Below are 16,946 nucleotides of genomic sequence, written 5' to 3'. Positions count from 1 at the left end.
ACTATTCGTGTGTGTCTTGTACGCTAATCTCCGATCTGTTAACTTGCCGACAACCGATTAGGAGAAATAAGACCTTGGTAGTTGACACACGGCATCAGTAAGGTGGACACAGTCGATTATCCTCCTACTTCATGCAGCCACTTCTTTGTGTCTTCGCATGACATTATCCAGTAGAGAGGTGGCTCACTGACAGTGATGAATGTGGATCACACAACATTATTAACCCCCTTTGCCTAAATCTTGCAAGTTACTCTGATCCCTAAATCGTTCATAGTTCTAAAAATGCGTGCAGAAAATCAAAAAAAGTGTTTTTTATACAAGAAAAAGGGTCCATTGAACCTTGTCTCTCCCTAAGCTAAGCGGCAGGGTAAAATGAACACCGTCACGCAAGATTCATGAATTGATAAATAAATTTTGTTCTCAAGTCAACGGCTGAAGTTCACATTAGGCTTCTTCTGCAAATTCGTCCATTATATGAGGGAAGGAAAAGTGGTTGCCCGGTTTAGAGTTCAACTGGCTCTACCGATATGGTTTGATCAGACGGGAACCAGACAGTATGAGTGGCGTGAAGGTCAACTATCAGAAAAATTTGACGCTAGTGTCGATAAGACGGAAAATTTGTTGGAGGCCAAAAGCTTACTGCTAAGATCTAGCCACCCGAAACACCTCGACACAATCCACTCCGTCATACCGTCTGTTCTTGAAAACGCAGACAGGACTAGTAATTGGTTGAAATAATGCCCTTCTCTTACGTCACACATTTGTGACGAGCGGGGCGGAGATATGGATCCAACCTCACCCTCATCCTCTTTTCCACATCCTTCGCATTCCTCATTCTTCAAGTGATAACCAACTTTTTTGACGGCAGACAATCAAATAATTGCATGCACTGTTGATTTGACAGTTGGGAATGTAGATGAGGTAGAAGGGAAGAGAGAGTGGCTAGAGACAGGCTATGTCCTCCAAAGTGCAAATGAAACTCCCAAATAAGTATAGCTTTGGTGCAATCTTATGCCTCTGCAATTAAAAACCGGTTGTGATGCTGTAAGAAGCTTTCTGGAAGAGCAAATTGGTTGGTCACCACTTGAATGTCACCACAGATGCGGTCTATCATAACGATAACAAATTTAGCAGCCACTTCCAAATCAAACATCCTAGAGAGCAAATTATGTAGAATGAACTTTCCACGTTATTTGTTCACTCCAAAAATAGCATTTCTTTCTTATGATTTAACTACAGTAAAATAGCTGCTTGAACTTGCAAGCAATGAGAGGAGGTCCTTAAAGGCGACACTTGCGAAGGGGTTACAAACTCTTGCCTATGTTCGCAATGCGCCTGTACCTTATAAACCGCCTTCTGCGGTCTCAAACGCTCTCATCTGAATTAATTTCTGACATCATGGTCTCATATCACGCTTACGGACTTAAAATGCGCTCAAAAGGCACAAAAGTCAGTCCCGAATCTAAAGAAAACACCTTTTTTCTGTCAAATGTTTATAATTAGTTGTGTATAATTAGTAGGCCTTCAATTTAAGTACCCCATTGGGATGGGAAGGTAATTATTCCCTGTACAAGAAGGCCTACTTTTTCTGGTAATTTATGTTCCCTCCATTTCTGACTACCAATTGTTCCACTGAATAAATGTTCTATTAGAGTAAGTGAAAGCGAAGCTGTTTCAGCTTATTCACAGCTTAATAGCGAGACATTACCTAGGAACGCAAGCATCTTAATTAAGCTAATTCAACGACGTCTCCTTTGAGCAGTCCCCCGACGTCGCCCACCACAACGACTTTCGGTGTGCGCTAGCATCCCGTTAGATGTGCCGCCTCTTCGTGGTATGCGCTGTGCCAGGCTGCTGCAACTTATGGACACTTCAGAGATCACTCAGAACTGTGCAATACTTTATATCGCCCATCTTTTAAATAATACAATGCTGGAATAAGGCAGGCTTGATCAATCGTAGGATTTTCTAGAGAATGAAGCAAAAGTCAGTTCAACATACATATAACTTAAAAGTGGGACTTTGCCTAGAAAAATGGGGAGGATAATCAAACATTCTCGGCAAAGTCATGTGGCTCAACTACCGCCTTTGCTTGGCCGCGCTAAAGCCATTTCAACGAAGCCTTTGTTGACTCATTTTCTTTGCCCTTCCTAACATCATTAACAAAACTAACTCTTAAAAGCGTATGAAGGAGGAGAGCATCGACACTACACCTCGCAAGTGGCTTATCAGTAAAAGATACCCTAAATGGACTACCTGTGCGTCAAATTGGTGGTATGCTGTTCTTGCTCCATCAGGAGGATTATTTTATTGGGCAACAGGCATGTCGGTCTTTATTATATGCTTCTAGATGCAGGGTTTCTCTACCATTAGGAATGGGCGAAGTCGTAAGGGCCTTCTTCTGGGTAGCAACGAATGTCGACCACCATCCTACTCATTTTATTCAAGGTATTTAGGAAGCTACGGAAACAAGTAATGCTTTCCGGTAAAGAAAAATCTAGGTCGAATTTGGGACCTAGTATATCACACAGTTCAATAGTAGATCAAATCAGTACGCAGCCCACCTCTTCCCTTCTCCGGAGCGTCGGATCATCGCATACGGTCAGTATCTTACGTCCCGCACCACATAGAAATTGTGGACCATCAACGCCAGTCATCCATCCTTCTCACAGGTCAGGAGGTATTTGATCCCAAAGTTACCGGTGCATCTCGGCTATTCAAGCGCATTCGCAGTTTCGTTTTGTTTGTGAAGAATAGTAAAGAAGAGCGAAATACGCTATTTTGGTGCTGCTTGACACTGGATGATGCCCCATAACGAGGGAACCTCTTAAGTTAATCGGTACCAGTGAGGAAGTTGGCTTAAAAGCAAAGCAACTAAAAACAGGAGCAATGCTTGAAGTTGTTTAATTAAGTAAAGTATTTCCAATCGACTTCTCCGTGCCTAGTGGTTCAAATTCCAGTGCAGATCATACATCCACTCATCTGTCCATTCCATATGAACCCAGTATCCATCCATCCCTTGTACATCCATCTATCAATCCATACATCGGTATAGCCATCCACCTGTCTATCCTATACCCATTCCATATCAGTATTATATCCATCCCACCATCAATTTGTGCATCCATTTTGCATCCATTTAGCATTTATCTCGTAGCCAACCCGATTTATCTGTCCGTCAATCCCCTATCCATCTCGTAACCACTCATCTATCCAATCCAGATCCTTTCCTAAACCATCTCGGATCATTCTTTATGCATCCACACCAAATTCATCCTGCAGCCATCCAGTATGCCTCCCGCATCCATCTCGATTCCTATCAGACGGTAGGGATGTTGATGTGCTATCGCCTGACCAAGCAGTTGACATCGTCATAAGGGCATCGTGGATTGCTATAAAATGGACTTTTCCAAATGCTTTAAATCCACCGCCACAAGATTAGGCTTAAATTCAGGTTGATGTATACTTTTGTTCATAAAATAAATTTTTTTGCATAGAATGTTTTTTGACGCAGATCTATTGGTTAAATTCCAAGGTAGCGGGGGCGTGGCGGAGAAGGCAAAATGAAAGAGGTTCGAATCGGCCTGTTGATTTAAAAAAAACAAGTTAGAAATACTAGAACTTTAATAAAGACTTTTTTAACAAAGAGGCTGGCTGATTTTTGTGGTTATGTGACTTTGTCTTTCAAATTCGAGGGACTTGTTAAATATATTCGCTGTTCCGGGAGGCTATGTACCACCACTTGACGGTAGCACTCCCGTTCAGATTGGATCGAGGTAATGGAATTGCCACAATTTTGTATTTACTTAGGATTTTGGAAAGGATGACCGATACATTGTTCCCCTTTTTCATGACTTTCCCATTCTTGTTTGAGTGTGCCTCTGATGACCGGGGCAGACATAGCTAAAACATTAAATTTTCATCGCCTTTTTACAGTTGTAAGGGTCGTCTCTTAGCTGGAGGGCGGTGACTCTTGCGGACTTGACACAGTGCGCAGAAGGACGTAATTTATGCGCTACAAAAATGTGTCACGGCAATTCTCGTGACACCGCATTAAGGTGGTTGCGGCAAAGCACAATGACCCATTTGTCTCTAGAAGGAATGCAGTGAAAACTGGCTGGTAATTACTGCAAACAGGCAAAAGAAGCTACCTTAAAACCTCAAAACAACTCATTTCTCTACTGCAAAAATACGTTAAGAAGGCACTAAGGGAGATTAAGTGCCTTCATCACTGTGAGTCTGTCACCGGCGAGGACAAATTCATCAGCTAAAAGATCAACCCCTCCTATTTACGTACAACTTTTACAGCAGGCAGACAGTTCTGCTGTCTTTTTAGCTGATCACTACTTTTACTAAAAGTATTTTCTTTTATGAAAAATGGCTGTCATATGTCATTAGCTAGTGTGATGGCGTGGGTAAGGTTTTAACGCAAACGCCTCAAAAAATCCTTCACTTCACCTGATTAACTGGTTGGAGGGTGAAGTGGCAGTCTACTGTGTGAAGACAAAATAATATCAGGACACTTTAGAGACCAAATCCAAACAAAACCTCTCCTCTTTACCCCTCGTTCTCTTAATCACCTCCTGTCTTTTAAGCAAACTTGGAAACACCAGGCGAAGTGTGGACACTTCGCATGAATGGCACTAGCATTTAATTTTGAAGAGATCCACCTCTCACATTCACCTCTCCATCGATGCCTTCGTCAGTGGCTGTAAGGCACTCATACATCGACCTCAAAGGGAAGACAATTAACGTCCCTTACCGAGCACACAGCCCAACAAAGAAGGAAGAAGTTGTGCCCCGAAAATGTGCACATCTATTCTTTTCAGTGATTCTGGTACCTGCATTTAAAGGTGATAACTGGAAAGGAAAGTAGTGGCACGCAACACGTCTAGACACACGGCGGTACCACGACTCCTTTACCACTTTCGCTTTTATCAAAGAAAACAGGGACATTCAACACAAAGGGGGATCCGAGAGATTTGTGGAAGAAGAAAGGGAGCAATGAAGTCCGATACATGTCACCCTTGTTTCCTCGTCCTCGACTGTCATCTTTTTCAGATTAACTGTATTGTCTGTTTGTCTGTCTTGTCACCCAGCATAAGCCAGATCTCCCCGGTTGCGGGGTTTCGTGGCCTTTTGGCATAGAAGGATCCCTCTCTTGTACACTGTTATAATGAGAGGTCGTACATATCTGCATTGATGAGACGTCCAGCGATGGGCCTCCCGAGAGCTGACTACGGAGTTGACTGGAATCTTCATGAAGGCAGGCACACGGTTAGCCATCTTTGACGAGCTAACTCCGTAGGGAGCTTCGCCCGTAGGCACAAGATATGGTCACGCGAATCTGACCGCAACCAGCCACCTTCCTAACTCCTGACCACCCTGATTAGCGGTGTACAGCAGACTGGGCTGAACTGGACCTAAACGGATAGCACTGACCCTAATTTGGCATACAAATAAGGAAGAAGAGAGTTGGAAAATATTAAGGCGATATACAATTTGTTTGGACAGACAAACAGTAAAATCCATGCTAGGGGAAACATGCGCCAACAACTCGTTTTTAGTAGTATTTAGGTGACCCAATGTAAGACGGAATGGAAGTAACTTTCCTGATTTGATCACGCAAGTGTAGATAAAGCAGAAAAGAAACTATTAAAGTAGATTTTGATCCTAAATAACTATCAAAATAAAGAGATGAGAAGAAAAAAGGTCTTTGCTGATGAATCATGGCATCGAATGATGCAGCGGTTCTTACCATGGTGAATTGAAGAGAGGAAAAATGATCCTGCTTTATTTTTCGATAGAGTTAAACACAATACAATACATATCTACCTAAAAGAGGCGAGATAAAAAGCTGTGGAAGCAGGACCAATTGCTGGTGCATGCATCACAATACATAAGGATGGGTCCTAAGAACTACCAATAGATGGTTGTTCACTACTTTCATCTCACACATCTGTAAAACCCGAATGACATGCTGACGAGCTGGTTGAAAGCCCCTCAACAAGTCTCAAAGAAGAGCTACAATCTCCTTTCAAGCGATGCTCTACATTTATTTAACTCTTAGTCATGTCATTCTTCATTGTTGATATTAAGGTGCCAACCATGTCATGCGAACGCCTGTTAACAAATGTCACTCCCTTTTATCAACTAAAGCTGGATCTTTGATAACAGCTCTTTGAGGTCAGATGAACCTACAAACGTCCCACCATGGACTCCATCGTGTAGCCTGTGGGAGAATGGCACATCTCTCCCTTATTTTCGATTTCCACCATGAATCCAAGATGGTTGATGGTGACGGTCCACCGATCCTTCAGCACTATTAGGGATAAACCGACAGCTGCCTTAGCGGCAGCGATAAGTGACTTCCAACATGAGGAACAGAAGGTCTACTTTTACTGGTTAGCTATTACGTCTAAACATTGAAGATGGAAGGCGCTGTCAAAGTCGGACATCGCATGAGCAATGGCCTTCGAATCCCCTAAATACTTTGTGCCCATTGGAAGGGAACATGAATGAAAGTGAAGTTAAGGAGGAGGAAGAAATGCAAACGAAAAGAAGGGCAAAAAAATATTTTCCTCAATTTTCCCTTTGTCAAAAACAAAGTTATGCTATCTAACCAGGTTGACAAGGCAAAAAGACAAACGTGTAATATTTGTTTTTCTGTTTGTTTACTTTCCCCACATGTTATTTGGCTTTACACATGAATTACTTGTTCTGGTGGGCGCAGAAAATAGGCGGGATGACTGGTTACAAAAAAAACCCGATTTTTATAGATGATAGGAGAGGGTGGAAGAAATGTAGTACATCTTTCTCCGGAAGTCTTCAAAAAAAGGTTGGAATTTTCCTGTCCCTCTATCGACGAGGGAGCCGCAAGAGGTGTTTTACTTAACTTTCCTTATTCACGAAACCCAACAATCTTAATCTTTCCCTTTTACACGATACTTACCCTCCCAATATGAACCACTTTTCTGCCTGAACGATTTTTATAGGAAAGAATTCCCCGTTCTTCGAAACAATATTTTTAGAAGACATCTAAAGCTCAGCGAGGATTTACCTGTCAAGGATTTGGAAAGCGTCAGACAACTTAGTAATCCCCTTTTCCCACAAAGTTACTTATATCACCCTCTCAGAGCACAAGAACACCCACAAAACAACCCCTTTTTGTGTCACCTTGTCGAGCTTTTGAGGCTACGGCAGCTGAGTTCAAGGGACTGGATCGTTGGGACCAATTTCAGCATCTGCAATGAAGCAGCCACTATGTTTACTTCCTAATGCAGTTGAGGAAATATGATAACGTTAAATTTTGTAAAACAATTCTTAGGTTTTGTTTTACCAAGCGATTGGATAAGACTTCCAACCACTACCTGGTGGAACACTCCTATACCCCCACTTCTTGAGTCCATCACCCTAGCAACTTCAAACGTTTACACATTCTACGCTTACTAATAATAATTAAAAGATAACAAAAAGGTGAAAATAAGCCTTCTTTCCTACTTACATTGCATAAAATTTTGTTAATAAGTTTGAATGTATTAATGTTATTCATGGAGCAAACTAGCGAGTCACTGCTGGCAATGGGAAAAGACAACTGTCTTCACAAAGAAACTTTATTTCTTATAGCTGTAGTAGTCATAGAGTCATCTTCTTGTCCAAATTGCCTTAAATTTGGCACTCTGAATATTTCCATGTTAATCGGAACCGCACAGTGGTAAAATAAATAAGTTATTCTGTTTTGGGTATTTATGCTTGATATAAGAAGTTGGAAACATGTAAAATCTTTTTTAAGTCCACCTGGAAGTCAGGCAACGATTGTCATTGTTTAGTGCGGATGAAGCCGATTCTTCATTGATGCATAATGAGGAGTACATCGGTGGTGATGGGTGTGGTACATTCTCTGTTTAAGTACAGAGTCATCTTATAAGGAGTAATAAAATGGCAACAAATTTTCTCCTCAGTAAGGCAATGCGCTGGTCATTGATGAAGCAGTCTTTTCACAAATAGAGCGTGCGGTAGGGCCTCTTTGCATTGAATTTCGAAATAAATGCCCTTTTTGGGAAATTTCGCATTTCACTAGAGCACACGAAACTGTGCTTTATAAAAAATGAATCAGGAACACTTCCTGGAGCTTTTGGAAAGATCCTAATTTACTGTAATGAGAAAAGTCAAGTCTACTTTGCTAAAGCGGAAAAAGGGGGAGGATTGATAAATGCCTCCAATCTAGAAATTCCGTAATGAAAACAAACCCATATTTGCGCCACCTTCGTTTGTTTTGTAAAAGATTGTATAAAATGATTTGGATCTGTTGTGAGAGGAAGCTTGTTTGTGTGTTTGTTTATTTAACTGCCTCTATAGGTAAATTAGCCTAAATGAAGCGTCACTTTTGAGTCAAATGAATGATGTCATACTGTTTATGATTTCAGGACTTACTTTATGGGAAATGTGACTCTTCTCTGCATTAATCCGCCAAATTTATTAATATAGTGGTCCAAGAATAAACTGGTACTTTCCACCTCCAATATATAACAATGTCACCTCTTTTTAAACTATGTTGTAATTGTTGTTAACAGATGCCTGAGGCGTTGTGTTCATTCTCCTCCCTGCCTGACGGGTGATTAGACACTCATCATATGCATACTTGCCAGGAAAACATTGCACCAAACACAGTATGTCCCCATTTCTTCGCAGTTTGTTAACTATTTCATCCACTTATTTGCGAATTCTCAGTTGCAAGTCCACACATCCGCCGCATCAATTAGGCCATCTTTCATTCCAGTGATAATTTTACAAGAAATTACTTTCCACACCAATCCCAATTGTTTAAACACAGAAGGAAAACATGCCCCATTTGAAGCATAATTTGATCAAAAGGTCTTTGAATTTGTTTAGACTTCTTTGCTACACCGACTTGCTGTCATGATTGGGAACTTGTAAAATGCATTCCCCTTTTTTCGTGTACATCATTAAAATGCATTCACTTCTGTTAGTTCATCAATGCGATGCGATCGGGAGCAATTGTAGCTACATGCCGCCAGCATGGAAACAAACAAAAGTCCTGGATAAATTTACTGTGCGTGATTTAAACCTGTCTACTTTACAAAGAGGTTCGGATTCTTGCCACATTGACTTGGGTTAAAAATTATGGTCCACAAGTAACTCTAACAACCCATATCATGGAGCGCACTATCCAATGATAGATGCATCAGCTTCAGAGGGACCCCACTGCTTCTAATCAGAACAGGGGTTTGTGTGCCTTTATTGACATTGTGACATGCCATTGGGGTGTCATGAACAATGTAAATGATTACAAAGCAATTGTTTCTGCCTGCAAGTAAAAGATCGGAGAAATCAGGCTAGTTGGTGTCACCTGCTGACTGGCTGTCACATAGAGGGGCTGACTGGAGCGGAGAGGAAGACTTCTGGTATTGCAAAGTAAGGCAACCAATAGATCCACTGCCAAATCACGCATCCAGCACTCCATTCCTAGGTGGCTGGAGTTGCTTTGCGAGTGTGTGGTATCCTGCAGGCACAGCTATTCTTTTCAAGGTGCTCATTCGCTGAAGACCATACATTAAACAGCCCCCCACATCTGCTCCCCTATCTACTCCATGCATTATGGAACAGCTTGAAGGTGCTCGAGATAATCACCTTCTGGGGAAGCTGGCAGGTCTCGTAAATCACAGCGCATTACAGGCAGACCGCATTCCTTTAATCACCGCAAAATTTTTGCCAGAGAATAGTTACACCTTATCTGTGAGATGGAAGGGAGAGCGACGGTACCCCTCACATCCACAGACTCTTTCCTTGTAGTCCTTTATGATTACATTTCACCATCTGGTGACTGCCTCCCAGATTCTTTCTGATGGGATCGTAAATAGTTGTGAATGCCTCCGAGTTGCGTACTTCCGGAGGCGAAATTTGATACTTGCCAGTAGTGGGTGTTACTTTTCCACAAAATTTAACCAATTGAGTGGATATTTCAAGGTAAAATAAAATAATAACGAAAGCATTTAGGTGAACATCTATTTATCCCTTTTGTATAAAAAGTGCCTAACAAGCAAGCAAAAGGGGTAAATTCTTATTAAGTAGTATATTTTATGGTCAAGATGCCGCCTAATAAGGGCGTTAAAAAGCGTTAGTGAAATTCAAATGTTGCGGTTTTGAATAAAAGAAATCCTCTTTTATCCTTCTCTAAACGGGGTGCGAGCTTTGTGGGAAATTCAACACCATCAAGCCGTCCCCCTCGGGGTGACAGGAGGGACCAAGGCTACGCCACTTTCGAATCCCCTTTCCACTTTCCAATCCTTTATTTGAATTCTTCTGTGATCCTGTCAGTGTCTAATATCTATGCCAGGGAAAGATGATGGTCGCTTAGTAGACAAGCCTCCGGCGCATGATGCGGAGAACATGGGGGAGAGAAAAGGCGAGAACAAGGATAATGCACTGCTTATGGTCCCATACCAACTGAGGTTGAACTCTCATAAGCAAGTTTTGCCGTGACACAAGAAAGAAAATCCCTTGTTGTGTTGAGAAAGTGGTACTCTCTTCCGACTGACTCACTAGTCCAGCTTCTTTCCCAAGAAGTATGTATTCTTCACTACCTTCGAATTGCGCCATCAAGCCTGAAACAAAAAGATGTCAGACGCTTCCTGATGCTCAGCCTTCAGGAAATGAACACCTCGGCGTTGGTAACTATGTTTGCAGAGCACCACGTGCTCACAAAGCATGATTTTTCCGTACCTAATACAGTGTTGGATTCGTGGTAGGTTCACGAAGAAGAAGAAGAAGACAGTTTTAGAATCAGTATAGATGATCCTTACGAAGAATACAAGGGATGAAGGGATGATGACGTCACTACATGCAGTGGTCAAGGCCAAGGACGTACTTTTACGACCCATTATTATCCAGCACCAGGGTTATCTATAGGCCAGTTAGAGGCAGGCTAGTCCACTCCAGACTGGTGCAGGCGCTGTCCATCACAGGATGACAGGCAGGCAGGCAACCATACCACCGTGCAGCTTGTGTTGATGGGCCAGAGTGCCTTGTCAACTCATGAAAATTTAGGGAAAGAAGACTACCGAGTGACTGTCCAGCAGAAAGTAAACATCTAATTTAGGTGAATTTGTCCTGCCGTCTCCCTGGAATGCTCACGCTTGCAGCCTAACCAGTCATTCAGGCAGTTCAGAACATCAGATCTCATTTCCCTTCCTTGTGTAACTTACAAAGTCCCAATTTGACCTAACCACGCCAATTTAAACGCTGTCTTATTAATTTTTAAATTATAAACTAAAAAATAGCCTGCTAAAGATTGGTTAACATTTGGCTGTTTTGAAGCGACCTTTCATTTTCCAACACGAAATACACCCTCATTAAAATGTGTACCCGTTCGAGGGGAACATGATGAATGGAGTTGAAGCAGACGAGCAGGAGGAGATAGGGAGGAGAAAAAGAATAGAGTCGAAAAGTATTTTACGTTTTCTCCTGTCACAGGTAACGTTTTGTCATCTAACTAGATTGACGTAGTCAAGAGGAAATGCGCAAGGGATTTTCAGTTTTTTCTTTTTGTTTTATTTTATTTCCCCCATCAATTTTGGATTTATGCATGAATTACTTGTCCGCGTAGAGGTAAAAAGGAGGATTGTTGCCCACAAAACAGTTGGTTTTTATTACAAAAAAGTAGTAATTAAGGAAATAAATAGTGTTCAAGTCAAACCGAGAATTTAGGGGTTACATGAGGAAAAGGCAAAGTCATAGGGAGAAGAAAAAGCATCGCTTTTTTAATATTACAAAGGCGCACGATAGTTTAAATCCTTTCAACTTCCCAACCCCAGTAATTGGGAGGAAAAGACTTCAACACAGACGTCCTTATTTGCCATAGGATGCGATACACGACGGTTAGTTACCAAAGGCCTAGGACGGTTCCATTCTCGTCTACTTATCGTGTCTTGATTAAGTCCTGGCCCCGAAACCCATCTGTCCGTTCTACAGACTAATCAGGAGCGTGCCTTTTCAGGCATTTAAATCGCCCATAAAGTAGACGAGAAAGGTGAAACCTTTGAAAAACCCCGAAATACTTACAGTAGTCGAGGTCGTAGACCTCCCCCAGAAGGCACGCCACTCTGTACACTGGCTTCTCCTGAATGGGTCCTCATAGTGTGTGTCCATTTACCTCTTCCTCTACAAGGCAATTTGATTTAATTTTCCCTAGGAAAGGGCATTTTGGCCAATCTCAGGTATGACGGCTGCATTCTTGGGTCAAAGTACAAAATACCATCCCCACCTGAAGAGCCCTCGTGGTTGATTATCGCGCCCAACTACTTCCATCTACTGTGACACCCAGGCATACGCACACACACACCTTGCCCAAAGTGAACAACCAAGTAAATCCCATTAACTACCTAGGCAGTCAAAAAAAAACCCATGACAGTGAGAGATATCAGTTGGCTAGATAACGTGCTATTGTCTACTGCGGTACCAACAGGCTACCTCGGTTGGAACAGTGGCTGGAGAACTTTTTCACCACAATTTACAAAATTTCCCGGGACAAAACTAGTGTCCCTTTCCGCCTACTTTCTTTGTGAAAAGGTCAAAATTTATGGGTAATTTTATACTCGGATAGGGTTACCATGATACCCATCAATTTGCGAATGAAAATGAAAGGGGAAAAAAGAGGAGGAGATTTCATGTTTAGTGAGGGATTAGTGCAGGATAGGTTGAAAAGATGTTTCGCCTTTTCTGGGAGGAATGTGACTACACTTCTAACTTTTAATTGTTGAGGTATTTTTAAGAATGCATACTTGACTAGTCGAGCTTTGTTGCTGAGGTGCCTCTAAGTAGGGCGGCAGAAAGAAATCGAGGTGTTCTGGGTACGACCCGTGGTGGAGATATGGTTTTGCTTGCAGGTCCTTGGAAAGGCCTTTTTTGCTCATTACGAAGCACAGAAAGCCGCTCTTCCAAACGTGGAAAAGTTCCTCCTCGTTGCCGTATTGGTTGCGGTTATGTCGGTCTTGGAAAGAGTGGCAGTGGTTCAGCTGACACCTCAGAAGTGGTTTGATTTATCTGGACCCTCGGATGCGTCACGCGATGGCACAGAACGTCACAAGAGGGAAGATGAGAAAAGTAAAGATGGAGGGAAGGTGTTAAGAGCACTTAGTCATGCGTAAGGAATTAATTCAGTAGACTGCATCAACATCATTCAGGAAGCTGGCATTGCAATTGTGACGACTAGTCAAGTGTGAGCCAGAGGTCAGATGGGGGTCAGGATGAACGGTAGGAGACAGGGAAGGATAAAAAGAGACAATTACAATTTTTAAAATCAACTATTTAGGTGTTTCTGATCCGCTTGGCCAGGGTTATAAGGGAGAGGTACTGTTAGTGAAGTTGCATACTGATTGACTGACTGACCTGAGAGGAGGGACTAAGCATAAGATCTATCGCTTCCACACAATCCACTACCCATTATGCGTACCCCATACTTCCAAGGTAGGTGCCCTTCCATCCCAAGGCGACTCTTCTTACTCTGTGTGTGCGCATTTGGTGCATCACCTTGTAGTTTCATACAATCCACAGAGGACCCACTACGCACGACATAGCCGAAAAGCGTATGAGGTAGGAAAATCCTTCGTAAGTAATGGATAGGCCAAGTTGTTTAGTAAGAAGAAAGTCAAAATATTTTCCAGCAGCATGTGATCGCATACCCCAAAACACCTCAACAGTTACCCCAGGGACGACCCTATCTTGCACCGGGGACGGGAGGAAGAAGGGAGTGTGAGGCAATGCCTCACGGTCACCCTTTTCCTCACCCACATCTTCCACATTCCCCATTCATTATTGTCCAGGTCACTATTTCCCCCTTGGATGGTAGACAATAGGGACACCCATAGGGGGCTATAAGCGTAGGTGACTGGGTGTAGACTTTTGGCATCTAGACATCGCCTGTTTGTGTTTCGAGGCGTGGGAGAAGTCACTGTTTGTTACAAGAGGCCTTCCAAAGTCAGTGAATTTTTGTCAAATAAAAACGTAGATTCAGACAAAGTTCATGATTACTTTTGCACCAAGTTCTACTTGATTCTGGATGGCTATATTATGCCTCTATTACAAGACCCGTGGACTATTACTGGGGGCAGCACAGAGAAACAACCTTAACCGGAGCAGTGGATGGCGCCATATTCTTCTATTGTTTGCTATTCCCAACGATTTCATGAAAAAAGTCATGTATGAGGACTACCTGGAGAGTCTATTGTTAGCTCGTTGTAGCCATCGCCCCTCCCACGTGTTTTACCCACCATCGTTTTGTCCATTTTATGATAACAAACGTCTTGTCAGACCTTGTCTGTCCTTCACGAGCAACTGTCCATTTGAACATGCGGGACAGTCGAGCCTTTGAGCAAGCTTGTAGTCTTAAAGATGTTGGAAACGACGCCAGAGAAGGTCTTGAGCGGATCCTATTCAAGAGACCTAACCGTCTTGATTTTTTGGATTAATTTCCAGACCTCAATAATGCAGAAGCCTACTTTGGCAACCACCAAAAGGACAGGATTTGGGAAGAAGTCAAAGCCATTTCCGCCACTACCAGTCAAATGGAATCCTGCGGAAGCCACTAATAACTGAAACCACGTCACACTTGAAGGTCCTTTTCCCAGGTCATGCGTCAATTACTTAGGATCGGCTGAGCATGCCATGCGTTGGCAAGACGCCCACAGGAGTGGCTGCCAAGGTTGTGGTCAAGGTACCACCGTGAGAGGAAATCATCTTTTACGGAGGGATTCATGATTATCTGGGGTATTTGGTGCCTCCATCATCACAGGTCTGTCCATGCAGGCTCCACCTCTGTTGTCAGTCGCCTTGATTAACGGTGTCTGGCCCAATCCGTACACAATAAGCGCATCAAATGACTGAAAAATCGTGAAGGGGAGACCTTTCACTTACTTCTGAATGTAATGTCAACGCAGTTGTGTCTCCTTTCGTGTCCAGACCATGGAAAGGTCCTGTCTGACACCAACTTCCTTGCAACTACTACTGATTGATGACAGATTGGCCTTGTATTTTAGCAGGGAGAGAATATATCACCTCAAAATGAAAAAAAGTTGCAAAATTTAGAACTGCTCTGCACTCAGAAGGCACAGAGCTCTTCATTTTCGGAGAAAAGGCGAGTATCCAATTTAATGAGCCCAAATGTCTAAGTGTAGGCTCTCACATACTCCTCCACCACCACTACCATTAAAAAAAACTTGCCAGTTGGATTTCTCCCTTCTCCTCTTTTTACCTTCTGCAGTAAATATTCTTCAGAGAATTAAAAATAGCCGAAAATACAGACTTTTGTGAAAAATGTCATGAATGAATTGAAAAGAGATAAAATCGTCGCTCCTCATTCATTCTTTCCTCGACACTTTATCCAGCTACGTGAATGCTTGTGGATAAAAGGTTTTTGCCTAGATTTTTCCTTTTTCTTTCAAAATTGTGCGGAGGTAGGGAAGGATGGTTGAATTTGAAAGGCCACTACCCCTGAAGCCCCAGTACTGAAGATGCCAAAAAAAGGTTAAACAGGCGATAAAACGAAAAAGGGAGAAAAAGAAAGTGGATTATGTATATTTCTCCTTTGGGAGTAATAAAATGCGGAAATAAAAAGGAATTTTTTCAATTCTTCTTCCAATGGAAGTTTAATTTTCTTCATCGCTTGAAGATTAGCTCTTAACCGCCGCGTCCTGACTGTTCCACGATGATCAACCGCACAATCTGAGAGGTCATAAGATGAGGGCTGGAGGGTGAGAGTGGGTAACCTTACCTTACTTGGCAGCTTCCCTCCATCCCTCTTCATCCCCTCCCAGTGTTAGGTCCGAAATTCACCCTCCTAATGCTGCGGCTGCTATATCAACTACCGACGTTAGAGTTTGAAGTCGAATGAGCGAGAGAGTGTTTAGATCTTCCGGCAGAACTCACCTTCAGAGACCTCAATCCATTTGTCAGCAAAAAAAATGTGGAAAAGATTTAAAAATACGGGGGTTGAAAGTGAGGAATTTCGAAGGAAACGTGTTAGCTATTCAAATTACTGGTTCATTGAATAGAAGGAATAGAAGGGAAGCTTGTTTCTCCTCCTCATCGCCTTGCCTCATTCCCATACCCCCTTTTCCCATTTTCACTCCGCGCCCCTCTCTCCCCACTCCCCCATTTTCTCCCAAAGGGATAAGAATAAAAGATTTCTGCTTAATTATGTTACTTTAACATTAAATCCCACGAGACACGCGGTAGATGGACAGTAAGGCATCGAATGGATGCATCGGGCTTTTAGGACCTATTAGAAATTCTACTAAAACACCCCATCGAGGCGGTACTGCAGAGTGGGGCGGCGAGAAGAGTGTTCGGATACTGTCCTGCATGGCTGGCAGTAATGCCGTACCTGGGCTAGTCCACTCCAGTTTAGTTTTGGCCAGTCCAGCCCAGTACATACGCCGTCCATCAGGAAGGTAGACGGCCAGGCAACTATGGTGTACTAACTCGTACCCACAGGCGACTTCAAGTCCTCCACGGTGTCAACCTCTCTGAGACGATCAGGCGTGTGTGGCGTGGGAGGCCCATTCCTGTACGTCCCATCCACGCAGATGCAAGATCAGTCACCAGGTCAGTGATCAAGAGATGAATTCTTCCTGACCAATAAACTACGGAACTTCGCAACCACGGAGGCCTAGTGCACGCTGGGATGGAAGACAGAGAGGCAGACGGTAAAATGATAAATGCCAAGTGCCATACAATCATTGACAAAATCATCGATGGTGATCTGAAAGTGAGGGATGGATTCCATCCAAAATTAGATGCTACTCCCAATCCTTCAGTGACCCAACTTCTTGCCGTGTTTCTAAGGCTGCCAATGACGTTCAAAGTGTGCTAGGGAGGAGGATTCTATTTGATTCCTGCCTCTAAAATATCCAGATATGTCTTGTTGTCAT

At 42.8% G+C, this 16,946-nt stretch overlaps 1 protein-coding gene across 1 annotated transcript; it reads right to left on the bottom strand. All coding sequences in view use genetic code 11, as the record gives it.

Moving 5' to 3' along the window:
* Positions 1 to 6,197: 6,197 nt before the first annotated feature.
* Positions 6,198 to 6,503, bottom strand: EGR_09922 (hypothetical protein; the record flags this gene model as incomplete). The annotated part of the gene is made up of 2 exons (XM_024499171.1): positions 6,198 to 6,368; positions 6,417 to 6,503. The coding sequence occupies 2 exons, from the start codon at positions 6,501 to 6,503 to the stop codon at positions 6,198 to 6,200; spliced, it is 258 nt and encodes an 85-aa protein (XP_024346425.1).
* Positions 6,504 to 16,946: the final 10,443 nt, after the last annotated feature.

Source organism: Echinococcus granulosus (assembly GCF_000524195.1).
Source record: "Echinococcus granulosus chromosome Unknown EG_S00175, whole genome shotgun sequence".
NCBI classification, from domain to species: Eukaryota; Metazoa; Platyhelminthes; class Cestoda; order Cyclophyllidea; family Taeniidae; genus Echinococcus; species Echinococcus granulosus.
Note: the sequence above shows the minus strand (reverse complement) of the source record. Positions and strands in the feature narration are given on the sequence as shown.